Source organism: Megalops cyprinoides, chromosome 12 (assembly GCF_013368585.1).
Source record: "Megalops cyprinoides isolate fMegCyp1 chromosome 12, fMegCyp1.pri, whole genome shotgun sequence".
In the NCBI taxonomy this organism is placed as follows: Eukaryota; Metazoa; Chordata; class Actinopteri; order Elopiformes; family Megalopidae; genus Megalops; species Megalops cyprinoides.
In genome coordinates, this window is record NC_050594.1 from 34488357 (window position 1) to 34509974 (window position 21618).

The 21618-nt window shown below is 43.5% G+C and overlaps 2 protein-coding genes across 2 annotated transcripts; one reads left to right on the top strand and one right to left on the bottom strand.

Moving 5' to 3' along the window:
* Positions 1-4118: 4118 nt before the first annotated feature.
* Positions 4119-7617, bottom strand: im:7136021. Its single transcript, XM_036542948.1, has 4 exons — positions 6806-7617; positions 6050-6262; positions 5129-5345; positions 4119-4401 (listed from the first exon to the last, which is right to left on the bottom strand). The coding sequence occupies exons 1-4, from the start codon at positions 7473-7475 to the stop codon at positions 4194-4196; spliced, it is 1308 nt and encodes a 435-aa protein (XP_036398841.1). The 5' UTR covers positions 7476-7617; the 3' UTR covers positions 4119-4193.
* Positions 7618-8965: 1348 nt separating this feature from the next.
* Positions 8966-21438, top strand: mis18bp1 (MIS18 binding protein 1). Its single transcript, XM_036541511.1, has 16 exons — positions 8966-9354; positions 9443-9607; positions 9853-10169; positions 10493-10566; positions 10788-10909; positions 11039-11129; positions 11397-11530; positions 11846-12012; positions 12701-12779; positions 14694-16239; positions 17111-17280; positions 18413-18549; positions 19435-19577; positions 20286-20370; positions 21081-21135; positions 21299-21438. Exons 1-16 carry the CDS (start codon positions 8991-8993, stop codon positions 21406-21408), a joined length of 3759 nt encoding a protein of 1252 aa, XP_036397404.1. The 5' UTR covers positions 8966-8990; the 3' UTR covers positions 21409-21438.
* The last annotated feature ends 180 nt before the right edge of the window (positions 21439-21618 follow it).

Here is a 21618-nt window from a genome sequence, read left to right on the forward strand (position 1 = left end):
TAAATAACAACAGAGTAATTATAAAATGTATCCTAGAATGTCCGGTTCTTGGCACGCAGTTAGCTTGATAGGCAGGGCAGCGAGGTAGCAGGACTGAAGATCGGGATGTGACGCTTGGGCTACAGCTCCAGACAGGAGCCCGGAGCAGGGACAGGAAACAAATGGAAAACAGTGATTAGTGGATGATAAGAATGACAGGAATGTACAGCAGAGAGGCAGGAGAGGAGGGGCAGGGAAAAAGGTGCCAGTGTGCAACAAGGAAAAACCCTGGCACGCTAACATTATGGCAGCATAACTAGGGGACAGAAGGCAAGGAACCTATGAGGGTGACCCTAAGGCAGTCAACACCAGGTCACGGCACAGAGTCCATATCATGACAGCAATGACCACTTAGTCTACCAGAGACTCTATGATCCATGCCAGCACCAGGCCATGTCCCTCAGCTGAAGGATTTACTGTATATATATGTTTTGAGCCTAGATTTAAAGAGGCAAGGGAGACACCATCGAGGTTCAATGTAAATAGGGCTGGGTATTGGCACAGATGCCCCAATTCGATTCGATTCCGATTCACAAGGTAACGATTCGATTCAATCCGATATTGATTTGATAGGAATGAGATATGAAATACTATAGCAGCTTTCCATATTTGGAGAGATGTTTAAAAAGCTCTAAAGGGAACACAAATTTACAAATGCAGAGTCACTGGAAACAAATTGTGAAAATCACTAAAGAAAAGGCCAAATGCTTGTACAGTCATGCGCCGCTTAACGTCCATTCGGACAACATCCGTTCGCATATACGTCTGTAGTCCCATAAGGTTATAATAATGTTTAAAAATCCCGATCGCAGAACGGGATGTAGCAGACCTAACCGGACATAGTGAAGGCAACGCTTCCCGCATTCAACACGTGTATCTCATGTCTCATGGAAATAAAGCGATTGCGCTGCCAGGTATATAATGGTACAGTACATACCATATAATACATATGTCATGATAGTCATAATAAACACATATGCTAATGTCTTATGTATGTACTGTAGGCTAGCCTACTGTACTTTCTATCGTTGTTTTAATGTGAACTTCGCATACTTACAATTAAAAAGTTTACCATATAACATGCTTCAACTCGTAAGCAGCAGCATCCAATCCCGTGCCTATTCCATATAGGTTTGCTAAGTATGGTGTTCGCACAACGCCGAAATCACATAACGTCCTATTTCACAGAAAGTATCATGGACGTTAAGCGACGCATGGCTGTATACCAAAATCTTTTTATTTGAGGAACACATGGGTATAGTTCCGTGTATCATTGCCTACTTATTAATGACACGAAGCAGCAATGCGTTTGCATTAGTTTGCTTAGGGAAAGCTGGTTTGTAAGGTAGCTACAATGACTGACAAAACGTAGCTGACCGCCAGTAGCAACTTTGCAATTGTGAACAACATTTTCTTGCTAGCCTAATATGAACAACTAGCTAGCTAGCTACCTAGGAAACGAACATGAACAACTATGTTTCTCTTGAGTTGCGCTAAATTACATTGCATTCCTGAGCAACTGTTGCTGTTCAGTTCAGCTAGGTAGCTAGGTAGTGGTTGTGCACTGTATTTGTCACATATGTTCATAGTCCAGGGACTATTTTACGTGAAAGTATTCATGAGCTCTGGCGCAAGGATTAAGGGTGGAATGTAACCTGTGTGGGTGTGTGGTTGTTTTCCCCCTGTCATGCTGTATGGTCGGAAGTTTCTAAATAAATAAACAGGAGACATTCTTTGTGTGGCGAATTGTCATAAAACTTGTACAGTTAAAAAAAAGTTGAAAGTTAAAGCTAAAAAGCTGTGACTGCAGTGCAAATATATATGAATATGTATACCAGGCATCTCCACGATTTTGGACACCCTTCTCCACGCATCTTTTTTTTTTTTTATTTATATCTCTATATGTATCAAGAGACAAATTGTAGAGTATGGGGAAACCCGACACTGCCACGATAAGCTTCTCCTCCATGTTTGACTGGAACCAAAATGTTGGACCATTCGCCGTGTCGCATCGCTCAGTATTTCTATAAAACAGAACTCGAGTCTGGTCTATTTTAGCCCAACCTAGTTGCAAAGCCAAAGGCCACTTGTGTCTTGTCGCTGTAAATCGCCAACTCTCATTGAAAATGAATGGCAGCCGGTCTCTTCGTCTCTCTCCTGTGTCGTCCGTGTGACCGTAGGGTTAGCCACGGTGAACACTGAGAGGTCGCAACACAGTTAAAAAAATTGATGCAACAGGTTTTCCTCTATACGCTCGCAGGTCGTTAAACATTAAAAGTTAAACAAGAGAGCGACATCTAATGAGGGGGGACTAGTAATTGCCTTTAATACGACAGTTAGGCTATGTCAGAGCCCGTCTATTTAATTCTCTGGCTATGTTTAACCATTTCCGAAATTAACCTAGAAAACCGGTAAAATGCATATTAGCCTAAAGATCGATCCATAAATTTTACAGATCAATGAATCGGACGAATTGTAAAAAACGATATTTTTTGGACACCCCTAAGTGTGAAATGAGTGCATTTGCTCCTGATTGAATTTTGGCCAGCGACCAATATTTCGATTTTGTCTGATTTAAGGAGGAGAAAATTTCGGGCCATCCAATTCTTTACATCTGTTAGGCAGGCCTCCATATTTGATATTTTGAGAGAGACATCAGGTTTGACTGATATGTATAACTGAGTGTCATCCGCGTAACAGTGGAAGCTAATGTCATGTTTATGGATGATATCACCAAGAGGCAACATGTATGAGAAGAGCAGAGGCCCAAGCACGGATCCTTGAGGTATACCATATCTTACTCTGGAACGAGCAGAAGATTCATTGTTAATGGAGACAAACTGATATTGTTCAGATAGATAGGACCTAAACCAAGATAGAGCCTGGCTACTTATGCCGACCAGGTTTTCGAGGCGGTCGAGGAAGATACAATGACTTACAGTAGTTTTCTCTCCCCTGTCACCAACATATACACAGACATCATTCTGCCTCTATGACCAATGTAAATTTTGCAAAAGGAAGCCTGCTGGACAGACCCACTCCACCCCACTTGGGTCCACACAGGAAGGTCTTCACAGCTCCTTAAACCCCTGCCAAGAGAAGCCAGCACCCCAGAAAAGGATGTGGTCACTAGCACACACCAGATAATGCCATTTGGAGTTTGGGTAACGCGTCATGGCATCATCACCAGAACCGCTAATATCCCTCAGTGGTAGATACCTCTCACAAGCACCCTCCAGTATCTGTTGTACTGCTATGGTGATGCAGGTGAACAGCATCGCATATGCTGTCACTGTTACAGACATTCACTGCTTTCTTGGTCTACGGTAATTTATTTACCATGAAACCTAGACATATCCTTATGAAAAAAATAATGATTACTCATTTCTGGATCCCACCCCAATACTAAAACCATGATGCACTTTGCTGTGTACTCTTCTCCAAAATGTTGTCTTTCAGCTCAGCAGGTCGTGGATAAAGAGCTTTACCAGTGAGAGGCAAAGACTGTTTACAGAGTGATTATAAGAAGGACAAAAAACTTCAGCTTGCTTTTGTTTTGGATTCGCACAGATATAAAATGAATATTTTTATGGTGGTGGGGGGGGGGTAGTCATTTTAATATAGAACTCAAGTGCTATTATGCTTACAGCTGATCCACAGGGACATCATACAGCAGAACCCATTTTGTGCAAATCTCATGGAGAGTAGTGAAATATTTCTGAAGCAACAGGCAGCTGCTGGCTCCAAGGAGCTTTATTCAACTCAGCAGCAATCATTGCTGCTCCATTCTATGTGTTCTTATTGCCCTCTTGTGGCAGATCCACAAATGACAGCTTGGTCTTCAATAGTTATCACTCAGGGCAATGAAGAACACCACTGTTGGCATGCTGAATTTTAACTGACACCATTGCCAGTTTTTATGACCTCATTGAGGCCGTTTAGCATGCAACCTATACCTGGCTTTCAAACATTCACAACATTCCAAAGAATACATTAGCACCAGAATCTTAAATATTGAGTTATCCTTGCACAAAATACATTATTAATGAGACTGGCATAGCTTAAAAAAGAAGGTGACAGCTTTTATTCAAATGGAAGCCAAACAGTGCTTATAAGGCTTAATGGTCCTTGGTGACTGACAGCACAGTGACCACTCAGTACTGACTACAGTAGCAAGCTGTGGGGTCCCTGGGTACCAGGGAATGGATCACCTGGACCCTGTAGTTTGTCTTAAATTGCAGCTTCTGGATCACCTCCATCAGAGCAGGACTAGGGCCAGGGTGCGCATCCAGAACTACCAGCCTCTCCAGGTGCTGTAAGCGGGCCAGACCCACGAACTCCTGCTCCGTCATGTTGCAGTGCCTGCAAGAGGAAATCAATAGATGCTTCAAGCTCTCGGTGGTATGGGTATGAGAACGGGTGGGTAGCATGCTTGCCCATTCAACAGCTGTTTTCACATCATAGATCTGGTACCACAGAGGGCCCAAAGTTTCATGCCCCTGCATAGAATGTGTTCAGTGTAATTTGATGTTTTTGAGGTTTTCTGAGCAGGGGATTGCTATACTGCATGAAAACACAACCGTGTCTGTATTGACAATAGCTAGGAATGCGTAAGAGATGCATTGGGTTTAAGAGGCACAGTTGTAACACATTGTCAATTGCTGAGTGATCAATTCAGGACCAACCACAACACTGCTCTCCACAGCAAAATATTACTTGAACAGAAAAGTGCCACCTCATTCTATTATACTCTGACTTTTTGGCCAATTTAGCTGCTGTATGCTACTGCCCATTCACTGATAAAATGACAGCTATTGCAATTTAAATGTCCATGTCACAGTCGTATTATTTATGTTTACATTTTATGCACCAGGATGAATTCCATTACTTGCATACATACAGCTGAATATTGAGGCAAGTCAGGTTAAGGGCTGCTCAAGGGGCTCCATCTGTGATTCAAACCTGCAACTGTCTGGCAAGAAGCTCCTTTATCACTGCTGCACTGGCACCCCCCAGTGGTGAGCTGTAACTGAGCTGCCAGTAAGCGGAGCTCAGCCTGTAGTGATGAAGCAAAGGCCGGATGTCTCACCGCAGCTTGAGCATCCTCAGCTCGGGGAGGAGCAGGGGCAGCTCCTGCAGGCCGCTCTGGCTGCCATAGCTGCACAGGTCCATGTGGAGGTGCTGGAGATCTGGTGTCCGCTCCCCCATGGTCCTCATGTCCCCTGGGCCCATGATCACCTGGAGCAGAGACAGACTCTGCAGGGTCCGTGGTAACGAGCACACGTAAACACGGAGGGGATATCCACCTGTAGGCAGGATAGTGGGAAAACCTACTGAAGCAGTGGGAGCCGCATCCCTGTCTTTTAGCTTATGGGGCAAAAGTTCATCCTAATTCCTGTGTCTGAAGCTCATTCTGATCTCTGTGGCTGATATGTAGGACATCAGCCTGTGGCAGGACCTCTGCCCCCTCCAGTCTATCTTTTTAAATGCTGTTTAAGAAGCAGAGGCAAGTCAATACCATTTTTGAAAACTTTTGTATGACCTTCAACAAGACTAAACCATCACCTTTCTGGAATCATGGTAGACTGGACACTGGAGCCAAAAGGCTACTGAACCAGTGCAAACTACAGAATTGAACAGATGATACTAAAGTTGTCATTAACCACTGTGCCACCCCATCACTACAGCAGTGATGTACTACTACTGACATCAAGTTAAAAGTCTGTGAACATAATGCAGAAAAGTAACACCTTAACCCCTGTCTTTTGGAGTAATGAAGCCTCAATACTGCTCGATATTAGCAGCTGCTTGCTTTGAACAAATAAACAAATGGCACATTATTACACTCAGTTCTGTAAAGTTACACAAGCAAGCCTTGTTCATATCAACCCATGGGGCAGGGCTACAGAAAGCCTGAAACCCAAAGAGGAATTTTATTCAGAGAAATTATTGACATCACAGTGATGTGGTGTGCAGCCACAGCCAAATAGGCTGTAGTGAAAATACGTACGTATGACGGTGAGTTCAGTCAGGCTGGGGAGTTTACTCAACCAGGTGCTCAGGGCACACCTGCTGGGCTCCACAGCCTGGTCCCTGTAGCCCACAGTCAGGCTCTGCAGAGAGCTGAGGGGCTCGAGGGCCACAGCAGACAGCATGGGGTCCATGTAATTTAGGAGCTCCAGCCTGGTCAAGCCAACATGATTCTTACCATGGCCTTCTCTTCCTACAAAACAGAGAAAGTGGAAGAACCAATTTAACTCAGGTTTGAGGGAAATATTTTAAAGTCATATATACTTTTTTGATGTTGCATACAAGCTCTTACGTTGTATATGCTGCGCAAACTGGATTACACTAGAGTGGCAATGATGCAAGAGGAATACCCTTCAGCCAATCAGAACCACTTTATTCCATGTCACAATGACATATGGTTAACTTCCAAAGCTAGGTTTCCATCCTTATTGTATAATGCTCAATATTTTATATTATATATATATATATATATATATATATATATATATATATATATATATATACATACACACATTAAATATAACATAAGACTTAAACTTTTTTATGCATAAATGTGTACACTGTCCATTCTAAATGTGAAGGACATCTAGAACAGAGGGACCAGTCAACCTCTACCATGAAGTATGCAAAAGTGGAGAAGACATAACACCAGGAGTGATGTACCTGCTTCTCGTTGTTCACAAACTTGCTTACATGTATCACTTGTGGGTGGTATATACCAATGGTGTAACCTCACCTGCTATCTTTGGATTTAGGCTGGGCAGACAAAAATAGTCATCTGGAAGGGTGCCATAAACTGGTCCCATTTTTAAAGACAGCTGCTTCAAGTTAGGCAGGCTGGCTAGCATGCCCTGGAATACCTGTCTGGGGATGGGTTTGTCCCCCTCGTGATAAAAGAGCGAGGTCAGGCTGGTGAGCTGGGACACGGCGCCAATCAGCTGCGCTCTTGGCGCGCTGTGGAGCTCGCACAGGGTGAGGTGAGTGAGTTGACGCAGCGGCGATAGTACGCTGCCGAGGTCGGAAGGGCACTGAAAGCTCTGAATGACCAGCCTCTTCAAGTTGCTAAAACGCTGTAGGGTCTCGAGCGTTGCCAGATCGGAGCACTGCTCTATGATTATTGCAGTCAGCCATGGAAGCGATGCAGCAAGCTTCTCCCAATCCTTTAACCCCGCTTTATGTACCACCACCGAGCTGGTCTTTCTCCGGCGCATGGTGGTCCAAAACTCATCGTTACAAGCGCGAATCTTCTTCAGCACCACAACGCTGTTCCTCCATAGGGAGGGGTGGTCTATCAGCCGTTTGAAATACTTGCAGCTAACGCGAACGTTCCCTTTCTCATGGTCAGAGAGGTACAGAAACACCTGAACCCATATTTCTTGTGGGAGGTGGAATGCTGACACAGACATCTTGCCAGCTAGGTTAGCAGACTTTCGCAGTTTTTCGAGGCAATCTCAATCTCAGTGCATTCGGTACACATAAACTAGTCATGACAAGTTCTCTCCTCACCTCAGTACCACACAGGTTTATACAATAAATTCATATCTAGCATCTGAGACCCAACCTGTATCTAGAGCTGTTCTGGATTCAAGAAACATGTGCCATCTCACCTAAGGCTGTTTGCCAACATTTGTAACTAATTTGATTGCTTGTCAGTGTGGTCTTGTAGCCATCTACCTGAGAACTTTCACTATCTAGCACCCGTTTGTCTAATTTTTATAGCGACTGTGTATCCACTTTGATATATACGTTCGAGTACACCGTTGTTCCGGTAATTACAAACGATATTATTAATGTTGCTAGGTTTAAACACGTATTCCACCCTTCACCTTTCTACCTTTGAATGTGACTCGTATTTCGCGTGAAAATGTCGCATTTTTGTGACGTCCTATAATACGATCGGCGGAAATGACGTTGGTAACCAATCCAGAAGCTGTTTGCAAAATTCAAACGGCCCCGGACTAAGGTAAGTGTGTGTTTGTATTTTGATGGCATTTCGACTTAACTAATTTTAGATGTAAGATCACCGCCTGGGCAGCATTTCATTATACTAAAGTGACCTTAGGTGGTGAGAAAACGCAACTTCAACATTAAAGGCGCCATGTACGGGATAAGTGCGCGAAAGCGCGGTTCGTTTGCTGGCTTTCTGCGACATCGATGTTCTAAAATAACATAGCTAGCATTGTTTCTCTGTTTAACCAACGATCTTTGTTGTGTCTTGACATTTAGATAACTAGTTAGCTAACCGAATCTTAACGTTAAACATTAAAGTTAAGATTTATGCTCTCCAAATGCCCATTTGTAGCTCGCTAGCGAACAAATCAGATAATCAGCTCTTATTTTGTAACCTAGCGTTAACGCAGCGAACTGACCTCTTTGTGGCCTTTATTTGCTTCTTTGCAGAATTAAAGGTGACATGTGTTTCGAAAGCTGGCTTATCCCTGCCTAGCTAGTTACATCTTCTCAAAGACAAGTAATTTTATGGGAAGTAAAGTTTGTGTTCTCCACCAAAACCTACAATCGAAATGTTGATCACACCGTCTAAAACCTCATCGATTAAAACTGAGGTAGCGCTTTGTTTTAAATCAGTACCTTTAAACAAGATCCCACTAAATTCTATTACACCAGTAAAGGATCTGTTAAAACTGGCAGAGACAAACCAGCATCCATCCCTTCAGTCTCCTGATCCGCTGCAATTTGAAAAGCGCTCAACAAGCATAGACGTAAAGGCCATGAGCTCCACTGTACTGCATGTGGGAGGCTTCATTAACGAAATCCCCTCCGAGTTAAGTAGTATTGCCCCGGAGGACACGGCTCACTTTGGAAGGGGCTGCCACATTTTCCCGAAATGGGAGAAGACAAAGACAGTATTGGGCGTGGTCCACAATCATACCGTTGAGTCGCCAGCCAAAGTTTTTGCGCGAATGAAAGCAAAAGTGCGGCAGCAGAATATTTTGTCAAGTGGCAATGCGAAATCTGTGAGCGCTGCCAGCTGCCCCAGAGACAGAGGAGAACAAGACGCACTGTACAGTACACCGAGGAAAAGTCACTTCCCCGGTGTCTGTGTTGATGCGAAAGAAAACCAAGAGTCTCACGACGCTACCCATGAAGTGGAGGCCCTCACCCTGTCACCAGCCCGGACCCCAGGGAAAGATCAGAGGCATCATCAGGATGTGTTGCAGATTCCCAGCTGTCTTCAGTCGACTAGTCTCCATGCCAGAGGAGAAACAACGTGTGTGGGCCAAGAGTCAACCACAAAGTGGAACGTCCAAGACAGGGTTTTTGTCAGTAAGTAGCCCCTTTTATAATACCTTTTTTATGAAGCTATCACTTCAGGGTGCAAAACACCTGTTTGGTTTGTTTGCCTGTTGTGTAGTGCCAGAAGTTCCTGTGAAGAGGCCTTTCTTCAACACAATGGGGAAGAAAGCCATGCAGAATTCTCCAGCCAAGGTTTTTACACAGATGAAGGAGAGGGCTGAGCTGAGAAGGAGGCAGCAAGGGACGAATCAGGTGACCGGCACAGCAGACATTGATCATAGAGGTGCGTCCAGCGATGTGAGGCAGTAATTACCTCTGATACATTTTACTGTTTCAAAACATTTTACTGACATTTTTTGGGTTATGCCAGTATGGATACATGCAGGTGAGTAATTAATCTGACAGGTTAAGAGACTGGGTTGAACATAATACAGCATACACACTGGCCCTCCACAAATCAAGTGTGATGAGTGGTACATCTGGTACAGACTAAAAAGCTACAAGGTCATTATTTGCCCCTTCCTGTAGATTATGTTCCCTGGCACCGCAGACAGAGCTCTGCATTGACAAGTGGTGACAAGGGAGATGGCGAGCTGAAACATGACGCCTGCCCAGGTGTGTCCAGCAGCATCGCCACCGTGTTCACTAGCCCCACAGATGCCGGCTCCTCCCCCAGCCTCGAGGAGGCAGCCAATACGCGCAGTGTACCTGCCCTGTTTGAGCCCACCCACAGACCTCTCCCTGAGTCAGAACCCCTCCCAGAGCTGGCAAACGACGCTCTCCTACAGAATTCTCCCCGGATTTCTATCCCCAAGAAGAAGGCAGCTGTATTACAGGACCCGCTGGTGAGTAATACCTTGTATTCATTGCTTTCAGAAATTATGGGATATGAGTGATCACTATGTCCTTGGTTCAAATTCTGTTTAAACAGGAGGTATTGTTGTTCCTTTTGAGGGAGCTGTAATAGCCTAGAATGCCAATTTCATAAACAAGCTATGAGAGAATGTATTTAACTGGTGTATATGCAAGTGTGTTATTACGATGTGTTTAATTGACTTGTCTTGCAAATTGTTTCAGAGATAATGTTAAACTGGATGGCTGAAGAAGGTTAAAGGCTAATTCAGGGTTTTAATTTACTTAGCTAACAATCAATGTTCATGTTTCACAGGCAAAGCGGATTCAGCTAAGGGAATGGCAGCTAAAGATGGTCAGCACAAGCCTTTTTGTGGATGGAGTCCGTGTGTGAGTACAGTTCAAGTTAGCTGATAGTTACAATTTTACATTTACTGTGACAGGTTCTAGGGCACTGGTGATGGTGATAGATGAGTGTTAGATATGGTGGTTAGTTTTAGGCATTCTGCGAAATGAAGACTGATATGTTTGTGCTTAGAGGAATATCAGCAGCGTTAAATTTGTAGGTTAGAACATGCCTTTTACTGCTGAACTTTTATTCCATGGTTTAGGGATAACAAGATTCCCTGGCACAGTAGCCTCATCGCTGAGCGCATTGCAAGCAACGTTCTGAAGACGGTGTCTGGCAGTATCTATGTCCTGGTGGGCAAGATGACCCCAGAGGCAGACACACGTAAGGCAGCCCACAGACACCCGAGCGAGGCCTATCAATTGACATTACGCAAGAGCTTAAATCTGTGCACACGTGTTCCCATGTCATTCACAAGCTCATAGTGCCACGTGTGATGCTCTTCCTCCCTAGCATTTCCTAGATGGCTGATAAAGAAGTTTCTCTTTGGCTTTCCGAAAAAGTGGAAAGACTACTTTGAGGTTTATTTATCACAGTTGAAAAGGTAGGTCACAACTCTTAATCATGACCCTATGTGAGTGGCCTCATTTTTGCTGTAGGGATTCTAATAAAATTAGGACATCTCGGCTTGGAATATGTTGATGTTCTTGTTGCGTTAATGAAAAGAGCTGGTAGATACTGCATGTAAGCAATAAGACCACCTTTAGTGGTGTGTGTACAGTAGAATGCACCTCTATTAGCCATTTTAAGTGCCGAAGTCTTCCTGAATCAGGAGTTTGAACTGGTTAAAGTGGTATCTCTTCATTTTCAGCGATTGTGTGTCTGACGCTGCAAGGAAAAGATGTCCAAAAAAAGGCAGCAACCCCAAGCTTCCACAAAAACATGGCAGTGTGAGTGCGAAGAAGCAGCCCTCCAGAGCCACCAAAGCAAAGCCCCCAAAGACGCGTGAGTGGAAGGGGGTTTGTGAACGGGGGGGGGGGGGGGGGCTCCCTGTGTCTGCCGTGGGGAGCTTTTCTCACATTCCACAACTTGGCGTGCGTGTGACACTACACATCTGTAATGTGCCAGTATCTTGCAGATGAAGTAGTATATTCTATCATTGCTCTAGTTCCACTTTAAACTTACCCATATTCATTTTTTAATTATCTTATGAACAACAAGACGGTGCCTTTACAGGCTGAGTTGATGGTGTGTTTGGGCAGTTTAGTGCACTGGGCTGGTGCTAACTGAATATTTGGGGCTATTTTTGTGGACTCACAGCGTCCTGTCCCCAGACCAACCTTGAGGCAAGCAGCGTCAAAGTGTCCCGCAGTGGCAGGCTCATCAAGCCACCCCTGGAGTACTGGAAAGGGGGGAGAGTGATCCTGGATTCGGACCTGAACGTCACCATCCACGAGGACTACCTGTCAACTCCTACCTCTCATAAAGTGAGTAGCGCACACTTCTGCATTGCATTCAGTTGTTTCTTGTTATTTTTGTTATCATGCATATAGTTATGTGTAGTTATTATTTTCTCATTCGTTCTTTACCGTTGAGGTTACTGTGGGCAAGCCCTTCTCCACAGACTTGATTAAAAAACCAGTATGTTTATTCCTAACAGGCCTCAGTCAGCATTTTAGCAACATTGCTACGGTACATATAGGTTTGTGCTATATGCAATTTACCTATTTTCATACCCCCAACCCACAAGTAGAAAAATACTGGGGGGAAGACTGTTTATAGTAAATATACATGAATTGCTCTTGTGAAGCGAATCATTGCTGTCATATTGTATTTCCCTGAGGGATGAACTCGGGAAGTTTCCTGCCATAGTACTCTTACGTCCGTCCATTGTTTGAAAATACTACTCAGTTACAGGATACTGGCATATTAATCAGGTCACACTTTCATTAAACTCGTTCGACACATCAAACTAGTTCGACACATATCACAGCTTGTACCCCACTGTGTGACTGTCACTGAACTGAACTGGCAGTTTTTATGTACCGTCTCCCTTTGTTAACTAATGAATTACTCAAAATGCCCATCTTTGATTTCTGTTAATGTTTTGTGTTTTTTTGTTTGTTTTTTCCACTTTTTGGAGAAATGTTACAACATGTTTTTTTGATTAAACAGATCAGAAAAATGGTATTTGCTGGAAAATCTCAAGATACAAAGAAGGAGACATCAAAAGGCTGCTCAGGGAATCATAAAGGTGTGTTTATATGTATATACACTTCTATAATGAATACGTGTGAAAATTGATCTTTCAGCATTTTCAGTTTTGAGATACACGGCTTTCAGGACTGCTGTGTCAATGTGTCTTTCCTGCAGTTTGGGGAGGACAGTTGAGTGACATAGTTGATACAATATTCTAAAATTGATGGCATCCTAAATTCTAATAAGGTTTGGGTGTTAGTGATGTAAAGAGACCAGTAGAAACCTCTATGAACAGGAAGAGAGTCTGTCACATGCTTATGAGTTAGATTTATTGCAGAGTGCTAAGTGGAAAGAAAGGTGAGCACAAACTCATAGTAGGAGTGTAACGGTACACAGAAATCAAGGTTCGGTTCACACCACGGTTTGGACATAATGGTTCGGTACGAGTTCGGTACAATGGAAAAAAAGCAACAAAAAACCCCAAATGCATAAGGCTAGGTTTCTTTTCATTTATTTTGAACAGAAAGTAGTGCAGTCTGTTCCACCTAGTGTTGTATAGTCCCCCCAAAGTAGTTGGTACAGCCTGTACTGTATTAAGCAGTAAAATGTAAACAGTGAACATACACTCTCGCACACGTCATATTTTATGTTGGGCTGATGAAAAACAAAAGGAAATAAGTCACAATCGGCTACAAAACTGAAAAGCATCTCTTGTGTTATAAAAGTACAAAATAAAATATTTAAATAAATAAAACTTGTGCATTAGGAGTGTTTCAATTTGTTCCACTAAGGCTATATTTAAACATTCAAAGCTTAAGCCCAACCCTTTCCAAAAAAAAGGAAACAAAGGAAAACATCCTTGCTAGTAGGAAGGGACTGAGATAAGGAACTCGTATTGTACTGTATTGCGGAGATAAATGTAAACAGTGAACATACACTCTCTCATAGCCCATATTTTATGTTGGCTAATGTCAAACAAAAAGGTCACAATAGGCTCCAAAACTGAAAAGCATCTCTTATGCTATGAAAAAAACTACAAAATAAATAATGAGTGTTTCAATTACTTCGGCCTAACACTGATGCAAAATAAAAGGTAATACAGAACTGAATAACATCTCCTGGTGTGAAAACACAAGATAAATACAATGTAATAAAACATAAGATAAAATAAAACCTGTGCCTTTAGGAGCAATGTACACTGCTCATGTATGCCTGTAAAGAGCAGGGACTACGAATTGGCTTACGTGCGCACGGGATGGAATATTGTAATGAGGCTCGAGCACTTTTAATAAATACTTGAAGCCGGAGTCCTCTATATGGGTGCATAACCGATGAAATGCAAATTGCTTGTAATTTTTTTGGCCCTGTCTGCATTTGCATCTAGAGGCTGCTTAAAAGCAGCGAGGATAAGTAGTTGGACTCCTGTTTTTTTTGCCTTGCTCCGGCAATTGGCACATCTGGGTGATGCCGTTGAATATGCGTTAGCATTTTCGATGTGTTTCTGCACACATACCCTACAACTGTTGAACAACGCCGACACACGGTCCTCGTCTGATCCACCACTTGCTCTCCATTGCTGTCGTAGTTCACTGGGAACCCAAAATTTTCCCACACAGCTGATGTAAAAGAAGCAGGCGGGTCTTCTAGCTCCTGTGTGTCGCTTACACTCACCAGTGTGAGACTGACTCAGTCAGACACCAATCAGCTTGAGCTAAACTTGCTAAAGGCTTACAGCTTAAGGTTTCTGGGTGGAACTTGCGCTTATAAAATTAGGTTCCATATTACATTCATCAATCTTCGCATATATGTACCGCATATTCTCCATACGACTGCATGCACCGAACGGTAACGTCCATACCGTGACGGTTGGGTACGAATACACGTACCGTTACACCCCTACTGAAGAGTCAGAAACATGCAGAGAAAACCTTGTCAGTCAGCAGCTCTAGGTTGTCTTCTGTATTTATAGCGCACTCCAAGATGACAGAGCCAGACGCATCTGAAGGTGACACAGCAGTTAGCAGTTGGACGCCATCCACATCTCTCACACAACAGCCTGCAGCTAAGCCAGCGTGTGCGAGAAGACCAGACCATGTCATGTCAGCTCAGGACTTCTCAGTGGTGCTGACACCAATTAAAACATCCGCTGAGCTGCGGCAGAGGTGTTTAAAGAGCAACCTTAAGTACCTGTGCCCCTCGGAGGGCAGCTGCCACAGTGCCGATGACAGGGCAGAGCCAGATGGTCCCATTGCAGTGCCAGTCAGCCTGAGAGAGCTGGGTGTTGCAGGTGAAGGTCCCCAGGCCTCCACTGGAGATGAAGAGGAGGTGTCAGCTCCGCGGAGGAAGGTTAGACAGCACAGTCGGCCCAAGAAAAGGGCAGTCAAGCAGGGAACTCCGGGTGCTGATATCTCCTCCAAAGAGAAAGCACCAGAATCCACCAGGTGCTCAGAATCCAGGAGGAAGAGCCAGAGGTCCCGTAGCTTGGCTTCAGTCTCTGGCAGTGACCGCAAATTGAGACCTCACCTCAGCTACCGGAGTAGCTGTAGCACCAGCTCCTCTGGACCAGACAGGGTGGCAAAAGGAAGGAACCCATCAGAGGATTTGGAGATGGAGAGAACTGGGTCAAAGAAGGGCAGGGCCATGAAGCCCAAGGCCCGGCAGAAAGGGAGGACCCTGCCAAACTGCATGGCTACATGCAGTTCTGAAAGTGAGGCGACGGGCAAACCTCACGGGACTTGCAGGTCCTCTTCTCAGAGCAGGCAGGGCACCAAAGCCACCAGCCCGCCCCTGAGGATCACCCGCCAGAGGCGCATACTTCAGTCTGAAATGGACCTCAGTGACCCTGCTCCTCCACAGAGGTCCAGTCCCAGATCCAGCAGGGGCCGGCAAGTGTCGGTCGGCCAGGCCACATCCCAAGATGCGAGTCAGGTCCACACAGAGGCAGAGAAGAGCGACTGTGCAGCTTCCCCCGACAAAGGAACCAGCTTCCTGGACCCTCCAAGGATTTTCTCCCTGCCAAAGAAAGGAGGCAAACGCCACAAGGGCTCAGAGGAGAGGAGGTCTGTGGGAGATCATATGCATTACGGAACTGTGGTCAGCCCAGGGGGAGACTGTGAGAATGACTGTGTTGACCAAGTGTCCAGAACAAGGAAGGACGAAGGCAAACACAGCCTCCCAGACAGCACTCCCTACTCCAAGGCCACACGACACAGCAGCAACAGTGCAAGAGCGAAGCAGTCAGAGCTCACAAAACGACGGCAGGCAATCTCTAAGGAGGAAAGCAAGCTTTATGACTGCCCGTTATCCCCGCCGGGCCACCACATCAGCCAGCCAGAGAAAAACCCCAGCTGCCCCCAAGACAAAAAGGACAAAACTGTCAAGTCATTGTCTGAGAAGAAACGGGAAGTGAAAAAAAATCAAAAAGGGAAGAAGCAAGAGAATGGCCGGGGATTCAGGAAGAGGGAGGATGAGGTTGAGGATGAGTGGACAGAAAGCGAACTGGACAAACTGCACAAGTAAGCCTAAAGGATATTATGTCAGCAGATGTGGTGCAAACATGCATGCGTCGTGGAATATAGTACAGAAGTGATCCAGTGGGCACTCATGTGTAACCATGCATATTTTGTTTTAGAGAACCACCACATGAAACATGCTAGCATGGTTAAAGTAACTTGTAACATTGCAGCTGGGGAGAAGCAGTAATGATAATAAATTGAATGGCACTCAATGATTGAATGCTCTGCTCAAATTAGAATTGTCACAGATGTTACCGTGTGCTTTGTCCACCACGTTCCAATTTGTACTCCATTCAAGGTGTCAGAAAGGCTAATTGTCTTAAATTAAAAGTTAATCATGGAAAATTAAATTTCCTGTAAGGTAATTTAAAAGATAGGGGTGTTATAATTAGGACAGAGACACCACATATGAAAAATATTTAACTGTTCAAAGGCTTTTTGCACTGTTCCCTGACAGCCCAGGGAGAGAATGTGGTTGGCCACTGAGAGCAATTGTCAGTCAGCCTTGTAAAGACCGTCTAAGTGTGTCCGATCAAAAAGCTGGTTGGCTTTTGTCCAAAGTAGATGCATCTGTCTTTATTAAGTGATAATGGAGAACATAAGGAAACACCCGAATTGTTTTTCATGGAAAATCCAAGGTGTACTTCAAATGTTTTAGCAGTATGTAAAAGACCAGCTGTAAATGATTAATCTGTTTAGTTTAATCAGTGTTTAATCAAAATTTAGTGTTTTCTTGTGCATGTGCGTTTGTGTATGTGCATGCACACAGATGTTGGGATAGCAGGTACAGTAAGCAGTCTCTAAACCCAGTATGCAAGCTTGTTTTAACTGCTGAGCTATATGACCTGATGGCGTACACTCTGTGTGTCAGGGCAGTGTCCTCGTTGCCTAAGCATGGGAGTGGCTTCTGGGTGGACGTGGCCATGGTGGTGGGCACGCGCTCAGCCGAAGAGTGCCAGGCGCAGCACACCCGGCAGCAGAATGTGCTGCTCCATGCCAGGGCCAAGAAGAAGAAGCCTGGCCCAAAGAAGGAGGCAGCAGGTAGGCACATCCAGCAAGCTGGCTGAAGAGACCTACAGAGCTGGTCTCTGTTACCCCAAGGCAGTTCGAGGGCTGGTTCGGAGCCGGTGCCTAATCTCGTTCCAGTCCTTCATGTTTCGACAGCCAAAGAACCGGCTCTCAGCCAGGAAAAGTGGTTCGACAGCAGCACCAACACTTTGCTGGTCTAGAAACCAAGAACCGCTTTCGGGGGCTGGGGGCGGGATTATTATGACCAACAAGACCAACTAAAATTTTGTGACCGCCATTTTTAAAAAAAAAAAACAGCTAGTGTAGCGTCTAGTCTGCCTAAAAAGAAGAAAAACCAGAGTTTTATTTTTCAAATGTTTCGCATTGTTGCCAGCCAGTGAGTTACTAATTTCTCACAGCAATGTTATGCACGTAACATTGATGGCTAGCTATCTGGCTAGCTAGCTAGCAGTTGGTCAGCTAACATTACCCAAGCAAGCATAGCTACTAATTTCTCTCATCAATGTTACATTAGATGTTTGTTGCTTGGGTAATGTTAACTGACCAACAGCTAGCTAGCCAACTATCGTAACCTTGGTAACAGTAGCTAACGTTAGCATGTTACTTTCTACTTTCATTGCCATTGACTCACCTACCAATGTCACTTAGCCTTTTGTGAAGCGAAATGTTAACATCGTATAAAGTGTAGTGGACAAGTTTGTTTTTAAAAGCACTTGTTTTTGTTGTTTGTCCCGCCAAGCTAGTGGGAAAGCAGAGACGTATACAGTGACGTAATGACGTGGCTCTATGGTGGCTCTCTAGTCTGTGGAAAAGCAAACCGGTTCTTAGAAGGTTCGCAGGTTGAACCAACTCTGAACCGGCACTAGCACCAGCCCAGAACTAGCACCTAGTTCGCATTGGTGGAAAGGGGGCATGTGATATTTACAGCCTCTGAAGGCTTGCACACACTGATAGAAAAACCCATCTTCTAACACAAAATTTTGCAGCCCTGGATGTGCTGTAGACAAAACAAAATTAAAACCAACTAAAAGTTAAGTACTGAATGCTACCTTAAATGTGTTACTCGGGGTTAAAGTCAAAGCGTTATCATGGTTACACTTAATGCCTTAACTCCCCTCCCATCACTAATTTCCTTGGCATGCAGATAAGTATGTGCCTCAGATAACGGCGAAGGTGGGCACACTTAAGCGGAAGCAGCAGTTGCGGAACTTCCTGGACCACATGCCCAAAGACGACCAGAACATCTTCACCTCTTCAGTGCTGCAGAACAAGCGTGCCAAGGTGTGCTTTAAAGCCCAGGTTTCCAGTATGGCTCCCAGTCAACCTACTGTACCTATATACTGTACTTCATTAGTGTTTATGAAGAACAGGCCATAAGCTTGCCTAAATGTGTTTTTTTTTTTTTTAACTTCATGTTGCTTTTGATCCCATCTGAATAAGTATCCAGTAGATCGCAGCTGCACTCCCTGTTTTAGAACCTCATCATGATGAACAATTTCATGCAGCTTCATCTATAGACAGTATTTAAGTGCCAGTTTTCCCAGGGCTTGTGCTTAAGTTATGATTCTGTACCAATAATTGTTTTTGTAGTGTTTTGAATGGACAAAATATCGGTATTGATTAATTAACTTCAAGAACAATGGCACATGTTGTCTTGCAACATATGACGTCAGTTTTGTGATCTTCAAAGAATTAATTAATATTAGCAGTCTGTGTTTCAAATGAAATTGACACCAGAATCAGATGACATCACATCACAAGTATTCTCTGATTGATCAGTCATTGTCACATGTAGATGTCATGATTAGTGAAGTGAAGAATTCAGGCCAAATTAGAATTCAGAATTCAATATCAATGATATTTCTTCAGTTTGCTTGCAGTTACCATTGTTTCTTGAGCAAAATATTAAACAAAAAGGATGTAGTGAGAGAGAGTGTAATAACTGTGTCGTAGGCAGCAAAGGGTCAACACCTCACTGGAGCCATAGAGGAACATCCAAGTTGAATGTTTTTGCTTGTTTTATTTTACTCTATAATTATGCACCTCTGGGTCTCACTGGGTGTTAGGATACCTGTCTGTGTATGCTACAACACAATATGCATTCTGGTTGATGCGTCTGGTTTTGCACATTTTTTAACTGAAAGTCAACTCTCTTGTGAAACACAGTTGCCCACATTGATGAATGAGGAGGATATTGTGTTCCACCACTCAGAGCAGAACCCCCAGACGCCCAGTTCCAGCACCTTCCCAATGGTGAAGACACCACATTGTCTTCACATCAGCCCTGGAACACTGGGCTGTGTCAACAGGTAAAGATGGATGGTCCCCCAATAAGTGTCTGGACTTTTGTCCTGGTTTGTCCAAACTATGTGTTCTGTAGCCCTGTGTGCCAAAGCCACTAATTGCCTCTAGCCATATACAGTTACCTCCTAAAGACACATCATGTGGAGGCCTATATGTGCAGTATTTTTTGTCAGGGACTCCAGATAAGTTCTCATAGCTAATATGATGTGCTCTGTGTTGCTATTTTTCTCTTTATACCAATTACTGAAAAAACACCTTCCATTAGAGGACAACTGGTCATTAACCAAACCTGCATCCTGTTCAAATCAGTTTTATGATAAAATCATGCCAGCAGTTAAATGTCTTGATTAAGCACTCATTTGGAACAGAAGCCAGCACAAAGTGGCCTAGTACCAAATTTGGGCAGCTGTGGTCTAAAGCACTGTATCAGTTTTATCAGATAAGTTATTACCTCTATAATTTACTTTTGTAGGTACAAGTGTCGTTGAACTGTAATGTGAAAAAAGAAATCGACTCAGTCACAGCTGATATGAGTGTCTGCCAAACAAATGAACTACTTGTAGCTTGATCTGGATAGATATCCTGTACAAGCAATAGTGAGTAGAGAAGGGACTAATGAGTGACACCATTCCATTATGTACAAACAGCAAGGTTTATGTGAAAGTTGTGTTGTGGGAAACACGCACATGGGTATCTTGCTTTTTCTTTTTAAGTGACAACAATGACAAGTACGTTTACCAGATGGAGAAGAAGGGGAAAGGCTGGGGCAACATGCGTGGACAGGACAACAATCATCAGGTCTGCGAAAGACATAATTTAAAGACATCTGTTTATTTTAATACTTTATAAAATCATATCGTATTTTACTTCTTGCAAATTTGTCATGATTTACAAGTGATTAACAAATAGTTCATTATTATTAGGTTGTACATACCAATGTTTCTCAATCTTACTTCTGGCAGCCCACTGTCCTGCATATGTTGTGTCTATCCTTGCTCTACCTCCCTGACTGAACTCATCAGTGGTGTTTTTTATTAGCTGAGCACACCTGATTTAATCAAGCAGCAAGGATAGAAGATACGCAGGACAGTGGGCCGCCAGGAGAGGTTTGAGAAACGCTGGTATATACTATTATACATCTGTGCTGTTACAGTGCAGTGCTTTGATACCATATAGAAAACAAAATGTTTTAAATATGTTAACAATTGCTGTACTATAACCATTGAGAAAATGTACTGTATAACAAATACTACAATACCAACAAATTATAGTGTTACAATAGCAACATTGGGATTCTGTAGCAATGTCATTTAGGATATAGTTCCGCAGAAGTGGGAAAACACATTAATTTTAGAATGTCGTACTCCTGTTGTAAGTCCTGTTTAGAATGTCATAGTCCTGAATGATTATTCCTGTCAGCCTGAAATGAATCAAATGGAACTTGCACCAGGAAATCACTTCTGATACTTCTGAAGCTCAATCTAAAGTTTGATTGTTTAACCCTCCAGGATGTGAAGTATAGCCCAACACCACCTGTGAAACATGCAAAGAGAAAACCAGATGGTGTGTATTTCCTCACAGTGTCATCAATTCTTCATTGTTTCATTGCAGCCTGAGACTTGTGTTAGTTTATCATCTGTTTTGCTCGAGAGGTGAAATACAGGAATCCATTGTCAGTATCAGGTGACACTGTATAAACATTTATGTTGTATTTCTTGTCTTCCAGCTGAAAGTGATTCCTTTGTCGTCTGGAAAATGTTCTCAGACAAAGACCCACCTCCTCTTCCCTTGGATGAAAGCGGAGAAGAGGATTATTATTTTATGGATGACAACTGAATAACAGAAGTAGAATCCTCCAGTCTGACCAGCTCCACAAAACTTTGCAGTTTTTTTTTTTTTTTGAGAATAATAAATGATGAAAACGTTCTCCAAAGAAAGAAAACGTCTGTACTGTTTAATTGTGAAAAATATTGTCAGCATATGTTTTAAATTAATCTTAATAGTCATTTTTAGAGAGGCTATGAGAGTTTGAAAGAAACTGCAGTT

Coding starts and splice junctions, on each gene's coding strand:
- im:7136021 (XM_036542948.1), bottom strand. CDS start 7,475: ATGTCTGTGTCAGCATTCCACCTCCCACAAGAAATATGGGTTCAGGTG. Junction 6,263..6,805: donor CCTAAATCCAAAGATAGCAG/GTGAGGTTACAC, acceptor TCTGTTTTGTAG/GAAGAGAAGGCCATGGTAAG. Junction 5,346..6,049: donor GACTGAACTCACCGTCATAC/GTACGTATTTTC, acceptor TCCTGCCTACAG/GTGGATATCCCCTCCGTGTT.
- mis18bp1 (XM_036541511.1), top strand. CDS start 8,991: ATGAAAGCAAAAGTGCGGCAGCAGAATATTTTGTCAAGTGGCAATGCG. Junction 16,240..17,110: donor GAACTGGACAAACTGCACAA/GTAAGCCTAAAG, acceptor TCTGTGTGTCAG/GGCAGTGTCCTCGTTGCCTA. Junction 21,136..21,298: donor TGCAAAGAGAAAACCAGATG/GTGTGTATTTCC, acceptor CTTGTCTTCCAG/CTGAAAGTGATTCCTTTGTC.